Here is a 21,801-nt window from a genome sequence, read left to right as displayed (position 1 = left end):
TGAGTGGAACATAGAACATTATTAGCAGGAGTTATCAAGACGCAAACTTCACATATGTATATAGGAAATATATTTCAGACAATATACTAGAATTTCAATCACATTTAATACTCCGATTGTCGTAGAGTTACTTCGCGTAATATTCTCCCGAAAAAAGAAGACTAATAAAAAACTGATATTAAACCGGAAAAAATTAAATCACGTAGTAATTTATTACATTAATGTTGAATACATACATAAAGTTGGAAACTTATTCTTATAGAATTTTTCAAAGAATTGTTTATTTCCATAATAAATTTCTAAGAACCCAAGGTTTCTGAGAAAAACGCCGTGTAAAAAACGCAGTGTAAGAGGGAAAACAGTAGCGACCTAATCCTAATCTTCACAAACCATGTACGTACATTGAACGACTTGAAACAAGAACAATTGTTTGCTAGCTATCCGACACCCTCTGGTTCAAATTGAACAAAAAATGACCTAAAATCAACTCTTTCATAGGAATTAGGAAGAACATAAATAAACAACATTATATCTACTTAGCAAAATATACAAGTATATGCAGCAAAAATGATAAGAGTCTGAGATTAGTGAATGATTCTTAAGAACGCGTCACTGTAAGCTTGTGTACACGGCCTCTGATCATCAGGGAAAACTCATCAATTCCACATAAATATAGTGGATCATGTGCGGGTTATTACTCAGGGACGATGACTAGTTATGGCTAGACACACCATAGCACACGCACACAATCGGTGGCCACACAGAATCGCAATCCAGTTATTAATGCGGCCTCAACAAATCTATTTGTCAAGCTTCGCTAGCTATGCTTAGTGCGTTATTGTACATGCGTTCTTAACATTCAATTTAACATAATTCATGACTATTATATTTTTATTGTTCAAGCTTATCATCAAAAGAACATGAATCTCACTGAGAAACGAAACAACAAGAAGCCATTTCAGAACAAACTTTTAGAATTGCTCTCAGCCTGCTCATTTCCCGCCACAAAAGTAGGGAAAGGAAATGCGCGAAATCAAGGAATTGACAATCAATGAGAATTGCTATAGAAGCCCCAGAACATTTCTTATACGATTATACAATGAATTTCCAGTCGTAAGCTCGCGCTCAATGAGTTAGAATAGAATAGAAGTGACATGCGACGAAAGTTGAAAGTTACTTCTGAATATTTCAGTGCAGTGAATGCATATTTTTTTGCAGTGAATGAATGTAAGTAGGACATCTAAAGATGTAAATATAAAGCAATATATTTTTACGTTTGGTACGACCTGACGCTAGATCACAGGACGCGTTCTTGAATGACGGCTATCACCAGTAATCGCAGGAGAATTTAAAATAAATAATTTCATGATATTATTTTAACGATTAAATTTATAGCTATTTAATATAGGTACTCACATAGTCGTGAAATGCTTTAGCTTCGCTACTGTGTTCTGATGTGTCCCTTCGCTCTGGTGCCGCACAATACAAGTCCCAAAACACGCTGCACACAAAACGTAACTCCATATTAATAACTTCATTACATGCAAGTAGAAAAAAAAATTGTAAGCACGAATGTAAAATTAAAAAGACCTCAAAGACCTCAATGTTAAGATCTCAGTATAAATTATCTTTTATGTTTAAAATAAATTATCTCCTATGCCACTGTAAGAGCGATTTTGAGGCGTTTCTGGAGAGAACAATTTGATATTTCCTAATGTCAAGAAAGTATTTATAGTGACCTATATATATTATAGAGTATGAAGTTGCTGATATTTGATGCCAGTAGCCTCATGTATCTAGAGAGCACAGGTCCTGGACAGAGAGTTCAACACGAGATGTAGTGATCTCCAGGCCGTGCGTGAAGCCTGGAACAGCCCACGCCAGCCAACATAATATAATTGTCGCTTCAACATCAAGCCCTGCCGGGCTGCCCAGTGCACATACTTTCAAAACTTGCTAAGTGAACATAAGTACTTACGCCCTATTTTCTTGTCTATGATTGGGGGATTTTGCTTGAAACACCGTCAATGATTGGCTGATGAACTTACGATCTCTTAACTTTTTTGAAAGTATAGGCCCAGTATTCTTACCCACGTTACGTCTACTTCTACCACAGGATACCCGAAAAATCATAACCTTATCGATGAAAATGGTCGATACCAAAAGCAATAGTTTTGCGGGGACATGTCTACTAGGGCAACTCGAGTAGAAGACACTCACCACCACCATGAATGTAGAAAACCTGGAGGCTCCCCAAGTGTTATGTTTTTCTCCCATCTGATCTGTGAGCGGAAAGGGAACCCGTTAATTAGGGAATAATGGAAAACAGTAAACAGCAAAAAAATTATATCTACTCAAATTATTAGTTTAAAAGTTTTAACATTTAGCTTACTTGGAGTTGCAGCATTTTTACTATTAGGTCAAACAGAATAGTAATAAATTGGTGCACCTAGCAATGTTAAAAAACGTCCAGTCATTTCGGAAAGGACGAGCGTTATATCTTGCGATTAAATGTATATAAATATTTGGGGAAAACGAAATGTGTTCAAGCAGCTTTCATTACGAATGACTTCCTATCGATGAAAACTGCCGTAAGCTCAACTAAATGTACACGGACCGAATGACTAATAACAATGGAGGCAGCAGGCAAACTGTCGAGAAGCGCTTCTGTTGTCTGTAAAAAAAGGTGCACTGGAAGAGCAAGAAGAAGGCGGGCCAGCGGAAGCGACCTTAATTATTGGAGCCTTGCTTCCCTTGAATCAAGAATTTGAAATTGAGGACAAGGCACGGATTAGATGACATAAAAGAGACGAATGGATCGGTGTAGAGTGCGTTGCAGTCCCTGCATGACGCGCGATGACGGGAGACGTTCACTTCTTAACTCTTGATGAATGTCAACTTTCGAGGCAGAGGTGTCATTAGGCCTATTATAGGGAACTTCAGCGCCCTTAAATAATTTAATGATCAATCATTTATTCAAATTATTTTTTTTACCCCAAAATGCCGACAAGTTCAACATAATGTGGCCAAATTTTGAGATTAAATAATAATAAATTTTACCCCGAAATGCCGAAAAATTCAATATAATGTTGCCAAATTTTGAGATTAAATAATAAAACAATCAGGCATTATTAACCTAAGTTCCGCTCATAAATCTTATGAGGCTTAGCCTCCACTTCCCCAGTGCTAAGAACCTGGGTATTATCTTCCATTTCGAATAGCAAAAATTTTTCCTAAAGAAGACGTAATGAAGTCAGAGTGATACAGGCGTAAAGAAGGCGTTGTGGTATTATCTTAAAGAAAGCGAGAGGTACAGTCGTGCATAAGGTTGTGCGTTACAGTAACGAAGAAGACGGAGTGGTACAGTCGTAGGGAGGAGTGATGGAGTAACGAAGGTTACGAGCGAGTATTGCACCCAACACACTGGTTAGGAGCGAGTATTGCACGCAACACCCCGGTTACGAGTATTGCACGACGCCAGTCACCACACAGCAGGAGTAACAGTAACACCGGGCACAAGAGTTGGCGCGGATGTGTGCCGCCGTTACAGCGTCACGTCGCCTCCTCTATAACGGTCACGGTTACGGGACATGGAGGCAGCGTGACACAGCACCAGCGATGTGGCGTTATCAGTTAACCTGCACCACATAACCTGTGACCTGCACCGTAGTGCGACCTGCACCACAACGCGACCTGCTCCGCATCATTCCGCGACCTGCGCCTCCTTTTTGCAGCTCAATGTGACGAGGTATCATGCATGACAGTGACGAGGTATCATGCATGACAGTGACGAGGTATCGTGCATGACAGTGACGAGGTATCATGCATGACAGTGACGAGGTAACATGCAGTGCATGATACGCTCATGTGCACCACGCAACGGCACTCTCGCGCACACTAATGACACGCACACTAAATTAGCGTACACTTGGCAGGCCGGGCAGATGATGTGACTTATCTTACGATAGTTTCTAACATGAACGCAGACAACTCGTGATTACGGAGAATGTCTTGCTCCAAATTTTAGTCGATATGCAAGAATTGCACTTATCTCGGCTAATTCCTGACCGTGACACATGTCAGACTTGGTGGTCAACATAAACAAGCACAAGCGCAGATAAAATACATAGAAGATATAATGACAGCGTAGAAGCTGGGGCTTTACATACAATCTTGATGTATGAGGAGACCAATATGAGCTCTATGATAACAATGATTGCACGATATTACAGCATTATATGTATGGTGTTACGAGTCAGCATTATAAGTAAGTGTTAGGGGTCGGCGTTAGGGGTAAGCGTTAGGGGCCGGCGTTAGGGGTCGGCGTTAGAGGTCAGCGTTAGGGGTCAGCGTTAGGGGTCGGCGTTAGGGGTCGGCGTTAGGGGTCGGCGTTAGGGGTCGGCGTTAGGGGGTCGGCGTTAGGGGGTCGGCGTTAGGAGTCGGCGTTAGGAGTCGGCGTTAGGGGTCGGCGTTAGAGGTCAGCGTTAGGGGTCGGCGTCAGAGGTCAGCTTTAGGGGTCGGCGTTAGGGGTCGGCGTTAGAGGTCAGCGTTAGGGGTCGGAGTTAGAGGTCGGAGTTAGGGGTCAGCGTTAGGGGGACAGCGTTAGGGGTCGGCGTTAGGGGTCGGCGTTAGGGGTCAGCGTTAGGAGTCAGCGTTAGAAGTCAGCGTTAGGGGTCAGCGTTAGGGGTCAGCGTTAGGAGTCAGCGTTAGGAGTCAGCGTTAGGGATCAGCGTTAGGGGTGAACGTTAGGGGTGAACGTTAGGGGTGAGCGTTAGGAGTCAGCGTTAGGAGTCAGCGTTCGGGGTCAGCGTTAGGGGAGAGCGTTAGGAGTCAGCGTTAGGAGTCAGCGTTAGGGGTGAGCGTTAGGAGTCAGCGTAAGGAGTCAGCGTTAGGAGTCAGCGTTAGGAGTCAGCGTTAGGAGTCAGCGTTAAGGGTCAGCGTTAGGGGTGAGCGTTAGGGGTCAGCGTTAGGAGTCAGCGTTAGGGGTCAGCGTTAGGGGTCAGCGTTAGGGGTGAGCGTTAGGGGTTTTAGGAGTCAGCGTTAGGGGTGAGCGTTAGGAGTCAGTGTTAGGAGTCAGCGTTAGGGGTAAACGTTAGGAGTCAGCGTTAGGAGTCAGCGTTAAGAGTCAGCGTTAGGGGTCAGCTGACACCTAAACGCGTCCACATCTTCATCGCGACGGAACTAGACTTGTTGGCTCGAGGAGGCTTTTTTGCCTTTCTCTGCTCTAATGAATCAAGAAATGCCACATAGAATTTATAAGTGAGAAATTCTTAAGACTAAATGCACTCACCTCTGTTAGGAATGTTTGAGCTGCTTTTTGAGCGCCGATGTGTAGTAAGTATTCATAAACATACAGAGCCAACCTGCAACATATAAAAATAGCATCAGAACTGATAAATAAGTTCCCACATGCGTAGATCGCGGCGAGCTTGCGATTCAATAGATTTAGCAGGAAACAAATTTATCACACAGTAAACGGGGAAATTAATTCAATTAGAAGACTAAGAACGGAAGTTTGAAATGATATAAAAGTCGTTACAGAAGTAGATACAAAATCAGAGGGGTATTAGGTGGGTTAAACTTCAATGAGTCAAATGAAAATTTGATAGGAACTACAACGATGGAAACACTTTTTGAGACAACGTAAATTTGGCAAATGCAAAATCAGCACTCCTCAGTCTACACGCGCTTCACTGAGCAGCACACAACCAACTCAATACCTCTACAGCACTTCTCAGTCTACACGCGCTTCACCAGAGAGCAGCACACGACAAACTCAATACCTATACAGCACTCCTCAGTCTACACGCGCTTCACCAGAGCAGCACACAACCAACTCAATACCTCTACAGCACTTCTCAGTCTACACGCGCTTCACCAGAGCAGCACACGACAAACTCAATACCTATACAGCACTCCTCAGTCTACACGCGCTTCACCAGAGCAGGTGCATTTAAATTTGAGGTAGCAGTTGAAGAGGCATAAAGAGGGAGAAATTACAGTCTCCCTTATTAGTCAATTGTTCGAACGTGTCGCCTAATATATCAACAGAGAAACAATAACAGCTCCCATCTAATGGATGACAGAACAGCGGAATTTCTACCGTCTTGCGATGGCTAACAAATGACACGCGAACGTTGCCGTTGGTTTTGGTTGTGGATGGCATTGCACCGTTTGCAATCCATGTTTTCAGGCTTTGTATGTAGGAATCCGACTCAAGTTCTCTGAGCTTTTAAAATGGCATGTTGAGGACTTGACCACATTTTTCTTTGAGTTTATTCGCATTAACAAATCATTTCTCCGAAAATTGCTAAGCAATTAATGATGATCACAACATAAAAAGATATAGCTGAGAATTTAAAATAAAATACCGGCAGTCAAGCCACGATGTTATTTCTAAACCACGTTTGACGATTCTACAACGAACAATTCGAATGGTATAGCAGGGGAAAGATCGATTTTAGAGAAAATTTTCTAATTTAGAGTACAGCTGCCTTACACACATCGCTAACTGTTCATTATAAACACAATTAAACTTGAATGTCAACTGAAAAGCGGCAGACACAATGAACAGCTAAAAGTCAACGTATCACCGAAGAGCTTATCGCATCAACTTATCGCTGCCAAGCTCCATTTTATTTCGGCACGGTACGGGCGGCATTCGACGGAGTTAGGATGCGGGGTCGTGGAGATGATCAACGCGTCAAGATGGACCGCAATTCTCCCACACACTTATATACCTGGAGACGTCGCATTCAAGCGACTGCTGGGTAATTTCATCACAAATATAGAGCAGACAACCCGTCATACTCAGAGACGGGAAGAAAATTAGTATTGAATTAGCTGTACTTTAAATTCTTAAGAAATCCGTTTGAACTTTGAAAATTGTGGATCTGATCGATTACTTCTGAGGCAAGCATGAAGACGAAGGGTTTGTTAAGCCATTAACAAATAAATAAAATATATATAGCTGAATGGAACGAATTAATAGGTATTTTATTTGATACGTGTTTACTACGTAATATCTCTATCTGCTGTAGCGAGCGGTTGGATGCAAATTGCATTGCAACAAAAATTAGGAGCCTCTATAATAAGCGCATATTAATTTGTATTTTAAAATCTCTCATCTAGAAGAACATTGAAGGACAAAACACACACAACATTCTCACGTACAACTTCCCTCCCCTTTAATAAATGATACAATTTTCGCAAGATTCAGAACTTTCTATTCATTGAACAAACAAGAATGAATTCAGGAACTCGCAGGTCCTTCCGCTGTTAGCGCAGATCGGACATCCGATGGATGACAGATCGGCGCTGATCCTGCACCGTTGTTCATATTACGTAAATGGTCGATCAGAGAGATTGACATTATTATCTTATGAGATGAGAACACACAAAAGAGTTTTAAGCAAGAATGAATTATCTTCGATGCCATTTAAGCGCGTAACACTTTAGATTATAGTTTGTGCCGTCATTTGACTCGAGACCGCATTTGAAGTACACTGTACACGCGTCTGTGTTGATCAAATGCATCTTGGTCAACCCAGGGTCCCAGTCTCACCATAGAAAGAAAACAATGAAATGATTTGAAGCTCACCATGACCAATATGGCTTTTTAAAATCTTTGGTGATATTGTTACCGGCAAACCATATCTAAGCCAACGACATTAGGGGATCAGTTCAAATGATAGGTTTCGTAAGCGACAGCTGAGCATTTATTTGACAAGTTCCGACTGATTGCTATCGAGCGCCGAAAACCGCTTCAAGGCTTCAAACCTCTTAAAAGAAGAGGTTCTTGACTCCTTGAATAGAAGAACGTGGTGCATTACAAACTGTATGAATTTTCAAATTTCAAATACAGATAAAACACTACATACACACCAGAAAGCGTGGATAATCATACCCCAATAATGCATAAGAATATCAGGGCTGATGTTAACTTTCAACTCGCGACTAAATGATTGTAGCAACACTGCAACACTGTCTCCTGCACCAGATGATATAGCAGCAGCGCTGCAACACTGCCTCCTGCACCATGTGACAGCGCAACACTGCATCACCATAACGCAATTCTGGCGAGAAAAGCATGCCATTGGCGGAATAGATATATATGTGTCAATAGACGGAATACGTCCAACATTAAATCCGGAACCCGAGCGCGGGGTGACCTGCCTAGCGACGATCGGAGATGGAGGACGACGAAGGCGGCGCATCAGCGTGACCGGGGACTAAGAAGTCCCGAACTCATCATAAGGTCATAATATAACTGATTTAGGAGCTCCTCGATGAAATAAAAGCTATGGCATTTGATGCTACGGCATAAAATAGGAGCTAAGGTAATGACATCGTCGACAGTCGTGAAAATGCGTTAGTTTCGCAGCAAAACGGTTTCTTTTTTAGAAATATGAAATTAAGTTCTTTTCCCCTCAAACAATAATTATGGGGCCATCATTAACCAAACTAAGTGCTATTAACAAATACAGAAGTAATCTCATGCAGGGTGACGATAGCACTAAAGCCGCCATGTGCAGGATTATTATACAATTAAGAACAAAGTCAATGACACATGTGACACCAATCGTGAAAATCTCAATTGCTTTCATCAAGTCAAATGTCGGAGTTTGTGTGAACATTATTGAAACGATACGAGACGAAGCCCATTGAACACTAATTGAAGCTGTTTATGATGCGGTCTGAGCTACGCGGCTTTGCTTCGACAAAGGCATAATTAAGAACTACGTTTGCGGCATGTATCATTATTCTTACTTCTCTATTGAACGTTGCAAAATTGTTTTAAAAGAGAACTAATCGCAGAAAAAAAACAGACGAACTGTTCTAGCCTCACAAAATTAAAGCAAACCTCTTCAAGACTTTCATGAGGGAGCTAAATTTATAACAAAATGATTCGGAGTCGTGAATGCGCTTATGCTTCAGCACTGCACTAGGAGTCTAGGTGTACAGGCAGCACTGCACTAGGAGTCTAGGTGTACAGGCAGCACTGCACTAGGAGTCTAGGTGTACAGGCACCATGAAAATATACAAGAAATAACATCAATGATGTTCAGTCCTTGCGCCGCACTCCATCACTCATCGCCTACAAAACTTGGTACCTACCTATTACAGTCGACGAGTAAAGTTAATAAATAATATAAATACAATGCAGCGACCAGAAATATTAACAGTAGATACAGTACTCAGCAACAATCTTTATTTGCGTCAGTTTATAACCTAAAATAAATCATTCATAAAGTTTGAGATAAAAAGCATAGTGTTAATCACTAAGGATCGCGCTAAAGTTTGAGGCAACTTCGAGCAATGATGAGACTCGTGACGAACCTTCCGCTGACACCGTAACCATAGCAGCGGTGGCATCAGTGGACGACAGCGTGAGCTAATGCTAACGTCGATATCTCCATTGCACCAACAATGTGGATAAAAGACAAGCTAAATATCTCACGACTGTTCGAGTGCAGATACTCATATAAATGCAGTGTTCAGGTAACCTCGCTTATGAATCTAGTTGCTGTAGCCGTGTTTTTTAACAACGTCCAGACTAGTCATCGGATCAAAAAATGTAATCTCACGAATCTTTCGATGGGCGTATCAATGAAAATGAATCAATTTCTGATATAATCGCTATTCGCTACATTCAATGACGAAATTCAAAACTACCTGAGTCAAAACAATTTTTTCTTCTCCATTCAACATGATCCTATTTCTTGTACTCCGAGAAAGTTGTTCAGATATGATATTAATTGATCCAAAGTTTCATAATATTTACACTATAGGATCATAAAACGAAATTTTCTACAAGAAGATTCACGTCATCTAATAATCAAACAAGAGGCAGCAAACTCTAAGTTCCACATCAATAATTCAAAGGCTGCAGGAAAAGTTTTTCGTCCATTCAAAAATACGATAATTTTAGTATCTTTGAAGGCGGTAATGCAGCCTGATGGGGCAGAACAGCATTCGAGGACAGCTACAACAAAATCTGCATACAATGTAACTCTTGCTTCACACAACCATCATTCACAACAGGGACAATCCAAAGACTCGTACAACAAAACAATGTCGTCTTGACCACCCAACAGTGTATGCTTTCCGAAAAAATGCTTCAAATTAGAAGATTTCGAAATGAGACATTGTTAAAAAAATGTATGAAATTTGAGCGACATTCATTTCATTACGCACAATTATTACACACATATGCAGGGGTTGGAAAAAAGTACAGGAAACACCTGACATTTTGATAGCGTAATATTTGAATATGTAATAAACAACGAAATCCCGACATGTTTTATGTTTTATTGTTGCTGCCAATTGATATTTTATCCTTGCACAGATATTTTAGTAAATTTTTTGTCCATAACCCAACCTATAAATGGCAAAACTCTCTGACTTTCAAAGATGCTAAATAGTTAGGTCGTCCAGTACAAAGCATCTTCGTTGAGCTCAGTCTCGAGCGGAGCACGCACAGCTACGATGCGTCACGTGGTGGATCCTTCATAGGCGGCGTAAATAGCGGGAGTGGATGCCAAGCATCGAATGAAACTTTGGAGATCCCGACCACGATCTCCTCCCCTTACTCTTTCTGCCAGAGCTGCCTAGACCATAATCACCTTTCCTTACTCTTCGCAGGTCACGGTCAGAACTCAGACTATGAAGCATAGCACAGAAAGTTTAGACTTTAGAACTATAAGAGTGTATGCTCTTCATAATGTGTACAAACGGCACCAACATCAAAGAAGCCAGGTAGAAGAACGTCTCAGTGATAAAGCAATCAAAAAGGTGGCTTGTGAAATGCTATGGAGCCTATGGCTATCATCTAGTCGGCCTCTGGCGCTAGATGATCTGGAGCTTCCCGACGATCTGTATCGCTCCAGCAGCAGGACACAGAGCAAACACCAACTCCAAGAGGCATTCATCAAGAAGTCTAGCACTATTAACCTTTAAATTCCATCGCAGAAGATTCCCAATGCTCATTACTATACTTACTAGTCACTTATTTAGCTGGCCATGTAATATGTTTCTAGGTGAACCATTAACTTCCAACATAATACTCAACTTATGCTTTCCTCCATAAAAACTTTGGTTGTTTTGCTACCACGAACTCCCTGTTATTTAAAAACTTCCTATTTCCTCAGAGTAGAACAGAGCGTCAGAGTAGAACAGAGCGTCAGAGTAGAAGAGAGCGTCGGAGTAGAACAGAGCATCAGAGTAGAACAGAGCGTCAAAGTAGAACAGAGCATCAGAGTAGAACAGAGCGTCAGAGTAGAACAGGACGTCAGAGTAGAACAGGGCGTCAGAGTGGAACAGAACCACCTTGGCCTGTTGGCCATTATTGATGGCAACAAGTGCCTTTTTTAGCCATCCATTACGATCCATATACTGTTATTGTTAGTAGGCTAATTGCAACATAAAAAAGTAACACTTCAAAAAGACAAAAATCATGAAAAAATCATGAAAAAATCAAAAAAATCATGAAAAAATAAAAAAATCATTGATTTTTTATTTTTTTATTTTTTTTTAAATCACCAACCCTGCTACATTGGTCTATTCAGAACTATATATAGTTCAGAAATTAACTGATATTCTGGAATATGCTATATAATCAACTAAATTGTAATCATAATGGCAAAGCAGAGACTTTTTTTAGACTCATCCTCAAGTTCAATTTCAAGTCCTATAAGTAGAGTACGTAGCTAGACTGGCAAAAGTATTGTGGATGCCATCGTCTAGCATTATCATACATTACAACATACACAAGATATTGATTTAAATCTTGAGCAAATGAGGAAATTCAAATGAACTGATTCTAAAAAGTTCTTAGGTTTGTCAATTTTCACTATGATTGGAGTAATGAAAAACACTTGCCTGAAGTGGCCTGATACTACATCATTGGACAAGATACCTAGTGAAAAGTTACATGGAAGTTGCACTATTTTTCTCTACAGTCATGCAAAGCTTTCATCACCTTCTCCCAGCTGAATGGCATGACTTTACATTGTAAATTTGCCTTCATTAATGAGGTATTGCCAACATTACTCAATGGTTGACCAGAAAATGTATGGGTCAAGTCTTGAACAATGCCAGTCTTTATATCTTGATTGGTTATACAAACAGGTTTCAAAACGTGCATTATTTTAAAATCAGCTCTTGGCTCCTGAATGCATTAAATTTTATTTGCAAGGCAAAAAAGCCAAAAATGAGGCTTTGGGCAAAGCAATATCTTCAAGAGGTTGAAGCCACTACCACCATTAACCTATATTACATAGATATATATAACATGCTACATCTATGGATTAGAGGTCAGATTTTCCCCAAAATTGTGGTTGAATGGAAATTCTACATGCTTTTGAGAGAAATGTTCTGATATTGCCCGTATAACTGTGCAGTTTCACTCCATTTTTCTAACAAAAAAGACAAGAGGGCCCCAGAAACAGGTGCAATTATCCACACGCACCAGATTGTAAAGAAGTGTATAACATACGTTGGAGTGACCAGTTCATTGCCTGCTCAATTACACTGTTCCAAATTCTATCAAGACAATACAATCGATTGCAATCAAAATGGGCATTGGTCAAGGATTGATATAGACTAGAATGCTTTACAAGTGATGCAGAATAGATTGGTAATAATCCACATATAGCAGCTACCTACAAATAATACCATCTTATAAAAACTTCACTTCAATTTAGCGCATTCAAACTGAGTAAGCTTTTTAGTCATTTAACACATATAATTACTTTACAAATAAGTGAAATAAAAAGCAACCACTAGGTATCTCCTTCATACAAAATTTCATGTCATGGTTATGGGGATTATATTTCCTATTTTGCCTGCTTTTTTTGCCAAATTAAGTATATATATATATATATATATTATACTATATCAAACATATATATTATTTATTACAAAATATACAACAAAAATGAGTGAATTACATATATATTCATATTTATCATGTGTTGTTCTGAGCTAATCTAATTCCCATAAATACTATATCCAATACAATGCATTTTAGAAGGAATAGATCATTTCTTATTATTGTGTATAATGTTGTTTTCTAATTGAGAGAAAAGTTTAACAGTAAGTTGTATTCATAGTAGAATATTGATGAAATGAAATCCTTGAGCTGAACATGGTTTCTAATTAATGTGTGACTTTTTTACAATGTGACATGTCTCACATACAAGGAAAATCAGTTATTCAGAATGTCAAGCAAATCTGTTCACACACTAACCTCAGAATTCTCTTCTACCATCAATGAAACCTAGGGTGACTTTAAGCAGAAACTGGACATAATGTGCCATTCATCACTGAAAGCAATATAAGGCATCAGAACTACAATTTGTTGGATTTGATAAATACATGATAACTACCCTCAATGCTGCACAAGTTGCCTCTCACTAGAAACTGCACATACCGTTACCTATTTTAGGATTTGAACTAGGCAGTGCTGTTATTTGCATCGTGAGTTGTGTCTGAATATTAGGTCTGTGTCAGGGTCAGATTAATTATTATTGTATACTAGCTATTGTTTTATGTTGGATACTTGGGTCTGTGCTTGCTAGACCTACTGTACTCCATACTATGTATTAAGTACTACCCACAGTGTCCAAGCCCTGTAATAGGATGATTTTCTATAATATAGGAAGCGTTGAGGTATATTCATTATCATTTCTATCCTCCTGTGCTGAATTGTCACTGGTCAGCTGAGAATTATAAATTAATTATATGCATCGCTAAAGTAAGCCACTCGGCAAACTACCTGGCAAATGATAAGTACTAAATATTAGAAAAAATAACAATATAAAACCTGAAGAAACACAGATTTTTGGATTGTTTGTTATAAGAGTTTGTTTATCTTGCATAGTCAGGAAGAAATTCAATAAAGATAAACCAAACCCAGATAAGAATGAATATTTTTCCTAATCACTGCACATATCTTTCCACTTGTTACTAAATACCATAAAATACTGGTAAAAACTAGAATTTTTTGGAATTTATTGCCGCATAATGACTAAAAAACCGTTTCAATTGAGTTAGAATGATATGGCCCAGTTTTGTTTATAAAATAGGTTGTTTCTATTGAAGGCTGGCATTAGATTGTTTAGCTTGAAAATAGATTGTTCCTATGTTAGGCAGGAACTTTACTTTAGTGCTGCACTGCTGCTGGAATTGTTTAAATCTGATTTTTTAGAATCACTTCCATTTTAACCTCTATGCCTATACCGTAAAATGGGGTTACTTTGACCGGTGGGGTAACTTTGACCACTTTTGTTTTTTTTTAACAAAAACCCCCAAAACTCAAAAACGATTTGACATAGAAAAATTTAGTCAATGGCCATTAAAGGCCTAATACTGAGGCTACGTAACACAATAGAAAGATTTAAAAAGTTTGCAAATCTAATAGGTTAAAAAATTTAAAATGTGACCCACGAAAAAGGGCTATTATTTAAAGCCTGTCAGAGAACCCTCTCCAATTTTTTTATTTCTTGGTAAAATAACTCCAGGTTTTGATGCATTGTAGTAGAACTCTTCTAGTTACATGTGCAAAAGACAAATTTTATAAAAGTGTCATAGTTTGCAAATGGGGGGCGCCACCCCCCAATGGGGTAACTTTGACCACCTAATGGTGGCCGTGACGGGGTAACATTGACCGGCTTGGAAATTAAGTTAAAATTACCATAGGTACCTATATAACATATTTTATGTTTGATACACCTATTATTGTTTTTCCTTTATGTTTCAGACTCTACAGAGTCTTATATATGGTAATTTTAACTTAATTTCCAAACAGGTCAATGTTACCCCATCACAGCTGCCATTAGATGGTCACATTTTGCCCATTTGGGGGCGGTGCCCCCCATTTGCAAACTATGACACTTTCCTAAAATTTGTTTTTTGCATATGTAACTAGAAGAGTTCTACTACAATGCATCACAACCTGGAGTTATTTTATCAAAAAATAAAATTGATTTTACCACCCGGTCAAAGAAACCCCAAGAGCTGGGGTAGCAAAGACCATCACTTTTTTTGAAATTACATCAAAACTATGAGAGGCAGGAGCCAGCAATTTATGGTGATTGAAGCTATAGTATAGATATGAATTTTGCATATTTCAATTTAAGTTTAACATATCTAGTAAAAAAATGGCATCATTAAGAAAAAAAAAGTGGTCAAAGTTACCCCATTTTACGGTATCTATTGAAGATTTGACCCAATATCTTTTTTATGAAAATTTTGGTCTGGTCTCCATGATACTTCACTGGTCTATTCTAAATAGGTACCATAAAATGGGGTAACTTAGACCACTTTTTTTTTTATTAATGATGCCATTTTTTTACTAGCTAAATTAAACTTGAATTGAAACATGCAAAATACAGGTCTAGACTCTAGCTTCACTCACCATAAATTGCTGGCTCCTGCCTCTCATAGTCTTTATGTAATTTCAAAAAAAGTTCCCGCTAGATGGCCAAGACCTAGTGTTTTTGCAGTATTTCGACACGCAAATGTATGACGTCACCATTTCAACCATCAATGAACGCATGGAACTAAAACAAAGCTTAATATAAAGGAAAAACTAGAGAAGTGACGGAATTACCTACGATGTCGGAATATACCGCGTTTACCCTAATAGCTCTTTTTCATGGGTTTTTAATTTTTTAACCTATTAGATATGCAAACTTTTCAAATCTTTCTATTGCGTTATGTAGCCTCATTATTAGGCCTTTAATGCCCATTGACAAAATTTTTCTATGTCAAATAGTTTTTGAGTTGTGGGGGTTTTTGTTAAAAAAACAAAAAGTGGTCTAAGTTACCCCGCCGGTCTAAGTTACCCCATTTTACGGTACAAGAGTAAGACTCAATAATGAACTAGAGGAAGAGTCTAAAATACTCTCTGCTTTAACACTATTGCTGCTGTTGATGTTATGATTGTTATCAGCATTGATGGTACAGGGTATAAACTAATAAAGCTGTTTCAATCAAGCTATGAATGTAGGTAATTCAGTTTTTTACAAAATAGATCGTTTCTATAGTAGGTTGGTGACTCAAGTGGCCAAGTACTGTGGCAAACTGCAAAGTTATCAGCAATCGGCACTTACAGAAGAATGAGAAGATGCCAATATGATAACCTCATTAACACTAGAACCTTCAATGAAATCATATAGGTAGGCTAATAAAATTAAAAGTTTTTTTTTTTTGCATGTGCAAGTGAAATAAATACACATCAATAAATTATTCGAGTTCACTTTTGTCACCAAGATTTATTCCATTAGAGCGCAGGACCGTCATTATCGTGCTTGTCACGCATAAAGAACAGATAACTCTAATTAAAGGTAGTTAAAATAAAAAGGACATCATCATGCAACGGGAATCATATTTAAACCTAGCTTTCGTTGGGCTGGACTGCTGTAGTTATCTATCTAGATGAAGCTACGGCAGCGTTGTGACGCGTGAACGGCGTTTTTCAGAAGGCTTTTGAGCACAGCTCAGCACATCAACACCGCGTTTCACTGATACACTTTGCAATAATTCAGACCATCACACTTATTTCAATGGCTACACATTACACACTGATTACATTTACACTTTCATCACTTCAATATAAAGATGTACTATCACAACAACTTACTTTTCCCGGGCCTGAGCGTCCGACGGAACGGACGTACCCTTTCCCTTAGCATACATGATGAACACTGAACTGAAGCCAGTTTGGGACCCCAAAGAGATGGGTTGAATCGAGGAGAAAGGTGGAAGAATGGATAGGGGGGATTGGAAACAACAGCAAAAAAAATATTTAAGTAAAACTCTATGAGAAAATTGAGGTAACTTTTATACTCGAGGTTCAAATCTTACTTATCAGAGTTAGTAAGTTACGATATCGTTATCATAACCATGTCCTTGCATTTGGATCAAAGAATTTCTGTAAACTATCCAACTTCTAAATTTTTTGATTTATGCTTAGAATTTGATGTTTGTACTATGAAAGATTTGTAGATGAATAGATATAAAAAAAAGAAGGTGTGATAATTTTATAAAGCTATTTCATGATTATACCTGCTCCATTAATTTCATATTCAGAATAATGCTTGACTAAACCATTTTTGATAAGACGAATCTCTCCCACATCGCGAGTGCCAACCCTATGTTTTGTTATATCGACAGTTTATGCAAACATGAACATCTTGTCCTAAATCAATTACACCATCGAAGCAAAAAGTGAAAAATAACGCTAATTGGTTTTAAGCCATATATAGATCGTATTGATTTTGCTGTGAGCTCGGCCTTTTTCAAAACATGAGAACACGCAGTTCCACGTATTTTTAGCGCATTTTCTCATTTATGGAAAAAAGGCGCTATTGTGTTCGCCATGTCCGTTCGTCTGTCTGTCTGTCCGTCCGTGACTTCTCATTTTCGTTGACGAGAAAATGCGCTCTCTGTCACTCACTACAGTTAGTACCGAGTTATATTTTTTTAGGTTCTAAGGGTCTGAGTTTGTCAGTATAGTAAGGATATCGGTGATTATTATTAATATCTCGTCTGCACATGTAGAGTTTGCAGTGTTACGGATCAAACAAAGTTTTATATATTAAAAAATATGAAGCTATTGACAAATAAAAAGCATAGAAATATACAATAAAACAGATTCTTAATTGATGATAATATCAATATTAGTGCGATGTCATCTCAAAACCCGCTGGGAACAGTCGCAAGTTCCACATATCTACGGAGCTGAGTTATCACAACCCTAAACGAACAGCAAACGCTCATTGCACGCGTGATAGGCCTATGCGTTGTTTGTGCTCTCTTTAGTGTGTTATAAACACAAGCTTCCAGGCCTATAGTGTCCAATTGATCTGTTTAACTTTAACCAGTCAACGCAGTCATCTGAAAACAACTAACGTATTTATCTGTTTAACCAGTCTATTTTGTCGCTTAATTCGTATGCCTCTTAAGTTACAATTTGCCAGGTGAACCGTGAATGAACTGAATGACGCGAATGATATCCGTTGGCAAAAACTATGCACTAAGCGTTCAATGTCCTCAAATATGTTCATTCAACTTTCTACGTAATACTGTTCATTTTTACAAGTATGTTATCGCCAGTGCGAGCAGGCGCAATTATTTTATAATGGTTTATTTTCCAGCATTCGGACACAGTAAACATTTATTCAAGCAGTAATTCATTGAGAGTGACTGAATAATTGATCGAAATTCAGCTCGTGATACTGGGTGCATTCGGGCCCGTGTATCGCACGTAGCGGCCTTGCCCCATCCCTCCGCTTCTAGAGGCTGCCACCGCATGCCGGCAACTTGCATTCTTCCAACGGTCCGCGCCTGACTCAATGTTACCACGATTTCTTGGCAAGCACAGACTCACAGCTCATGTCAATTTTTTCGACTGCCTAAAATATTTTTTAGTCCAGTATTTTCAAAGCTAGAGACATGGATTTCGCAATTCTTTCTTTGTGCAAAAAAACTATATCTCTGAAAATGTCTTACTTTCACCCATGCCTTACATCGGGCAGCTCTTCTTAGATTTTTTCTGTAAATTCCTGTCTCTCAGAAACAAAAAACTCACTCTTACACAGCCTGCCAATCCGTTCGTTGAAATGGAATTGTCAAGTTGCGAGTGAAAAATTAAGAACACCAAATTGAAATTTTCCAGGAAATTTAATGACAAAAATTGCGAAGACGAAATCAGGCTATAGACCATTGTTTATCTCAAATGAATTATTGACTTGTGGTTCTTCATATGTGGTACCTGGCAAGCAGATAATGGAATAAAGGATAATTTTACAAGTGACTGGAAGTGCGTTGCTCGAGATGAGAGCGCAGAGCTGCATTCTGCGGTTCGGTGACGTCACAAGACCGTTCAAATGACTAGGTATGGGAGGCAAGCCTCTGTTTATCCCACGCAAGAGCCAACCGAAAAAAAAACTTCCCAGCATCCATACTACTTGAAGAAATTAAAAAATGTTTTTCAATGATTCGTTCGTATCCTTATGCTTGTTTTTTCTTCTGTGAGCTTAAGCAATGAAGCATCAAAATTTGATAGTGATATTTTAATTGAATCGTCGGACAAATAATATTTGCTGGATAATTGAATATACTCTCATCATTCTCTCAAATTTCACTCAGTAAGAAAAAAAATGTTTTAATGAAAAACGAGACTGAGCGCAAGAGAACCTGTGTTGAGCAACCCGTCATATATTATAATCACTTATTACGAAATTAGTTCGATTATTTGCGATTGAAGATTCTAACATGACTCAAATATGACACAAAGTACAATTGAAATGGATTTCTAAAGTATCTTGCAAATCCTTGAAGATGTCTCTCATCCTGGACACGCGCACATTTTGTACCATATCTGATACAAATGTATCTGGTTTACCGGCAACACAGTTGCTCCGCTCACCCCTCCGCCAACTGCTGATCAATATAACCGCACACTTGCCACGTATTGACGAGCTCTTATTTTGGCGACACAAAAACATTTTCAGAATGCTTACATGTATTCCTCTGGATTAGTAATACGCCATGCTTGCTCTGGCTTGAAAAAAATATGAGCCATAGGATTACCATTTCATCATATTTGAGGTTTGACCAGCGAGGCAAGCAGTTCAATGCCGCGGAAAGTTACTTATCACGGTGTTTAATTGATATTAAGGAATATTGTGACAGTAAGTTAGGATAACAGTCATAACGCGTGATGACAAAGCAGACCGCACTGTCGTGATTGGCAAGCTTCCATACAACATTATTTTGAACGTAAGATACGACTGCATCTTGCTTGTTTTTAAATTCCAGCGGATCGTAAAACTGACAAAAATAGGATAGTCTGTGTTCATATGACCAAGTTAATATAGGGGCACTGTTCTTTAATCTGAATTAAGTGTAGGGTTTTCAGTGTTGGTATATCACAATTTCGGTGAATATTATTAAATGTGTTATTAACTGATTTAAATTAAATCACAATGGTTTCATGAGCAATAAGGCCTAATATTTTATAGTTGCAATGCAGATCCAAAAATTTATTCATTAACGAAAAGTTCGTCAGTTCGATTTTTTTTAATGTAAACTTTTACGACTTCAACGAATCATTAATATACACGTAAGGCGTGTCATATTTTAAATTGATTATTACTTATCACTGCATTTGGGTGGCAAACAGAGCCGATTATTTCTGCGGTAAAACTGTGAAGATGTTTAATTTCATCTCATTATTTGAAGCAGTTGAATATTATTTATTTACAATTGCACGTTTTGCAGCGACTTCGAGAATGTTTTCCGCGGCGCGATGTACAGGCGCACGCCACACATGGTCTAATTTCTGATCATACGCCACAATATGAACCTGGTCGAGCGAGCTTCTTTTTAATGGTCTCTCAGCTCTCTCAAAAAAATAATTATGCATGAAAACCGATTCTTCTAAACGGAAAATGGTGCCGTCGAGATTTCCAACTGAGTTCGAGCATAGATAGAAAAACTGTCATTTACTTTAGGTGAGTGAGTGTGAGTCCACTCCAAGAGTTGATCATGGGGTTTGCTCTGTTCATAAACCAGCAGCTTTTAGAACATTAAAATTGCAAGTTGGGCACCATGGAATAATGTTAGAAACGTCCTGACCGTTAAAATCAAAATATGAACGTTTAAAAACCACTTATGATATTTAAGGAAATTTGTACCTCACATTTTATTTGTAGCCCACTGTGAAGTAGAAAGTAACTATCGGCATTGGTGCCCTGGCTGCGCGCTAAATTGGTTGCAGCTTACAATTATTTCCAATTTACTATAATAAGGTATATAACAAAACTTACCCCCATTCAAAGCTAGGTATAATCGATATTAATACTGGCAAAGATACAACTGTAGTGGTAGTCACAGCAAATGCCCTGCATTCCAGCTCTTTTTTTAGAATTTTAGCAAGCAATTTTACAGTAAATCGTAGTAATAATTGAAAAGAGAATATATAGACTCTAAATACGTTGGAAACTATATATTAAACGCTAAATTGATTAGAAAAACTATTGAGAAAGTGAGTTTTGATTCTTCTTATACACAAAAGAAACCACGAGCGGCTATTTTTTTCTATACCCACCAGGCATATTACTATGGTTTGCCAAGAAAGTTTTCTATCAACAAATGTTCCAAAGAGAATTTCGTAGTCAGCATGCAAACTTCACTATTTAAATCTGACTTCAGCGCGAACTCAGGCAGTAAGATAGTGACTTTAGTTTCCAAATAGAAAATCGCTCGTGGAAAAAAGTTGTCTTGACATAAAACACATTTGGAAAGAGAAGTGCGCCTCTCAGGGAAAATAAGAAGCAGGTGTTTTGCTTTCTTGCTTTTTAATTCTTTAGTCAGGTGCTAATGTCCGCTTTTGCGGGAAAATTATTCTCATTCGAAGATGTGCTTTTGTTCCGTTCTAAAGATGACGTCAGCTGCGCGAAAAATCAATACAAGATACAATTCAAGAAATACGAGATACAATTCAAGAATTCAAAAATCAATACAAGATACAATACAATTTCAATACTTAAAAATCAGAATTTCAAGACTTCATGATTCGCCAGAAAATGTCATTAAACTTCGCAGCAAGTAATGTTATGTAAGTGTTTGTGAAGACTTTAGTTTAAGCTTAATACTTCCATCAAATAAATCGCATCAGTGCATAACAGGTTTACAACGCCATAAATTGTAATTTTAAACAGCCTCCCCGATTACATCGCTGGCGCTCCATGTATAAACACGTATATCGAACTCGATGGAAGTCTAGTAGCT

General features: G+C 38.5%; 1 protein-coding gene across 3 annotated transcripts in view; it reads right to left on the bottom strand.

Annotated features, from left to right (window-relative positions):
- LOC108664977 (single-stranded DNA-binding protein 3) overlaps positions 1-16,709 on the bottom strand; it is a 62,226-nt gene extending 45,517 nt beyond the window's left edge. For all 3 annotated transcript variants that reach the window (XM_018151687.2, XM_047879884.1, XM_018151688.2), the window contains exons 1-4: positions 16,646-16,709; positions 5,291-5,363; positions 2,221-2,282; positions 1,417-1,501 (exon numbers count right to left, since the gene is read on the bottom strand). In XM_018151687.2, the coding sequence (XP_018007176.1) occupies positions 1,417-1,501; positions 2,221-2,282; positions 5,291-5,363; positions 16,646-16,701 (276 nt within the window). In that variant the 5' untranslated portion in view covers positions 16,702-16,709. The remainder of the gene's footprint in view (positions 1-1,416; positions 1,502-2,220; positions 2,283-5,290; positions 5,364-16,645) is intronic.
- Between the last annotated feature and the right edge of the window lie 5,092 nt (positions 16,710-21,801).

This window comes from Hyalella azteca, unplaced genomic scaffold, assembly GCF_000764305.2.
Source record: "Hyalella azteca isolate HAZT.00-mixed unplaced genomic scaffold, Hazt_2.0.2 contig4128, whole genome shotgun sequence".
In the NCBI taxonomy this organism is placed as follows: domain Eukaryota; kingdom Metazoa; phylum Arthropoda; class Malacostraca; order Amphipoda; family Hyalellidae; genus Hyalella; species Hyalella azteca.
This window is presented reverse-complemented; position numbering and strand designations above follow the sequence as displayed.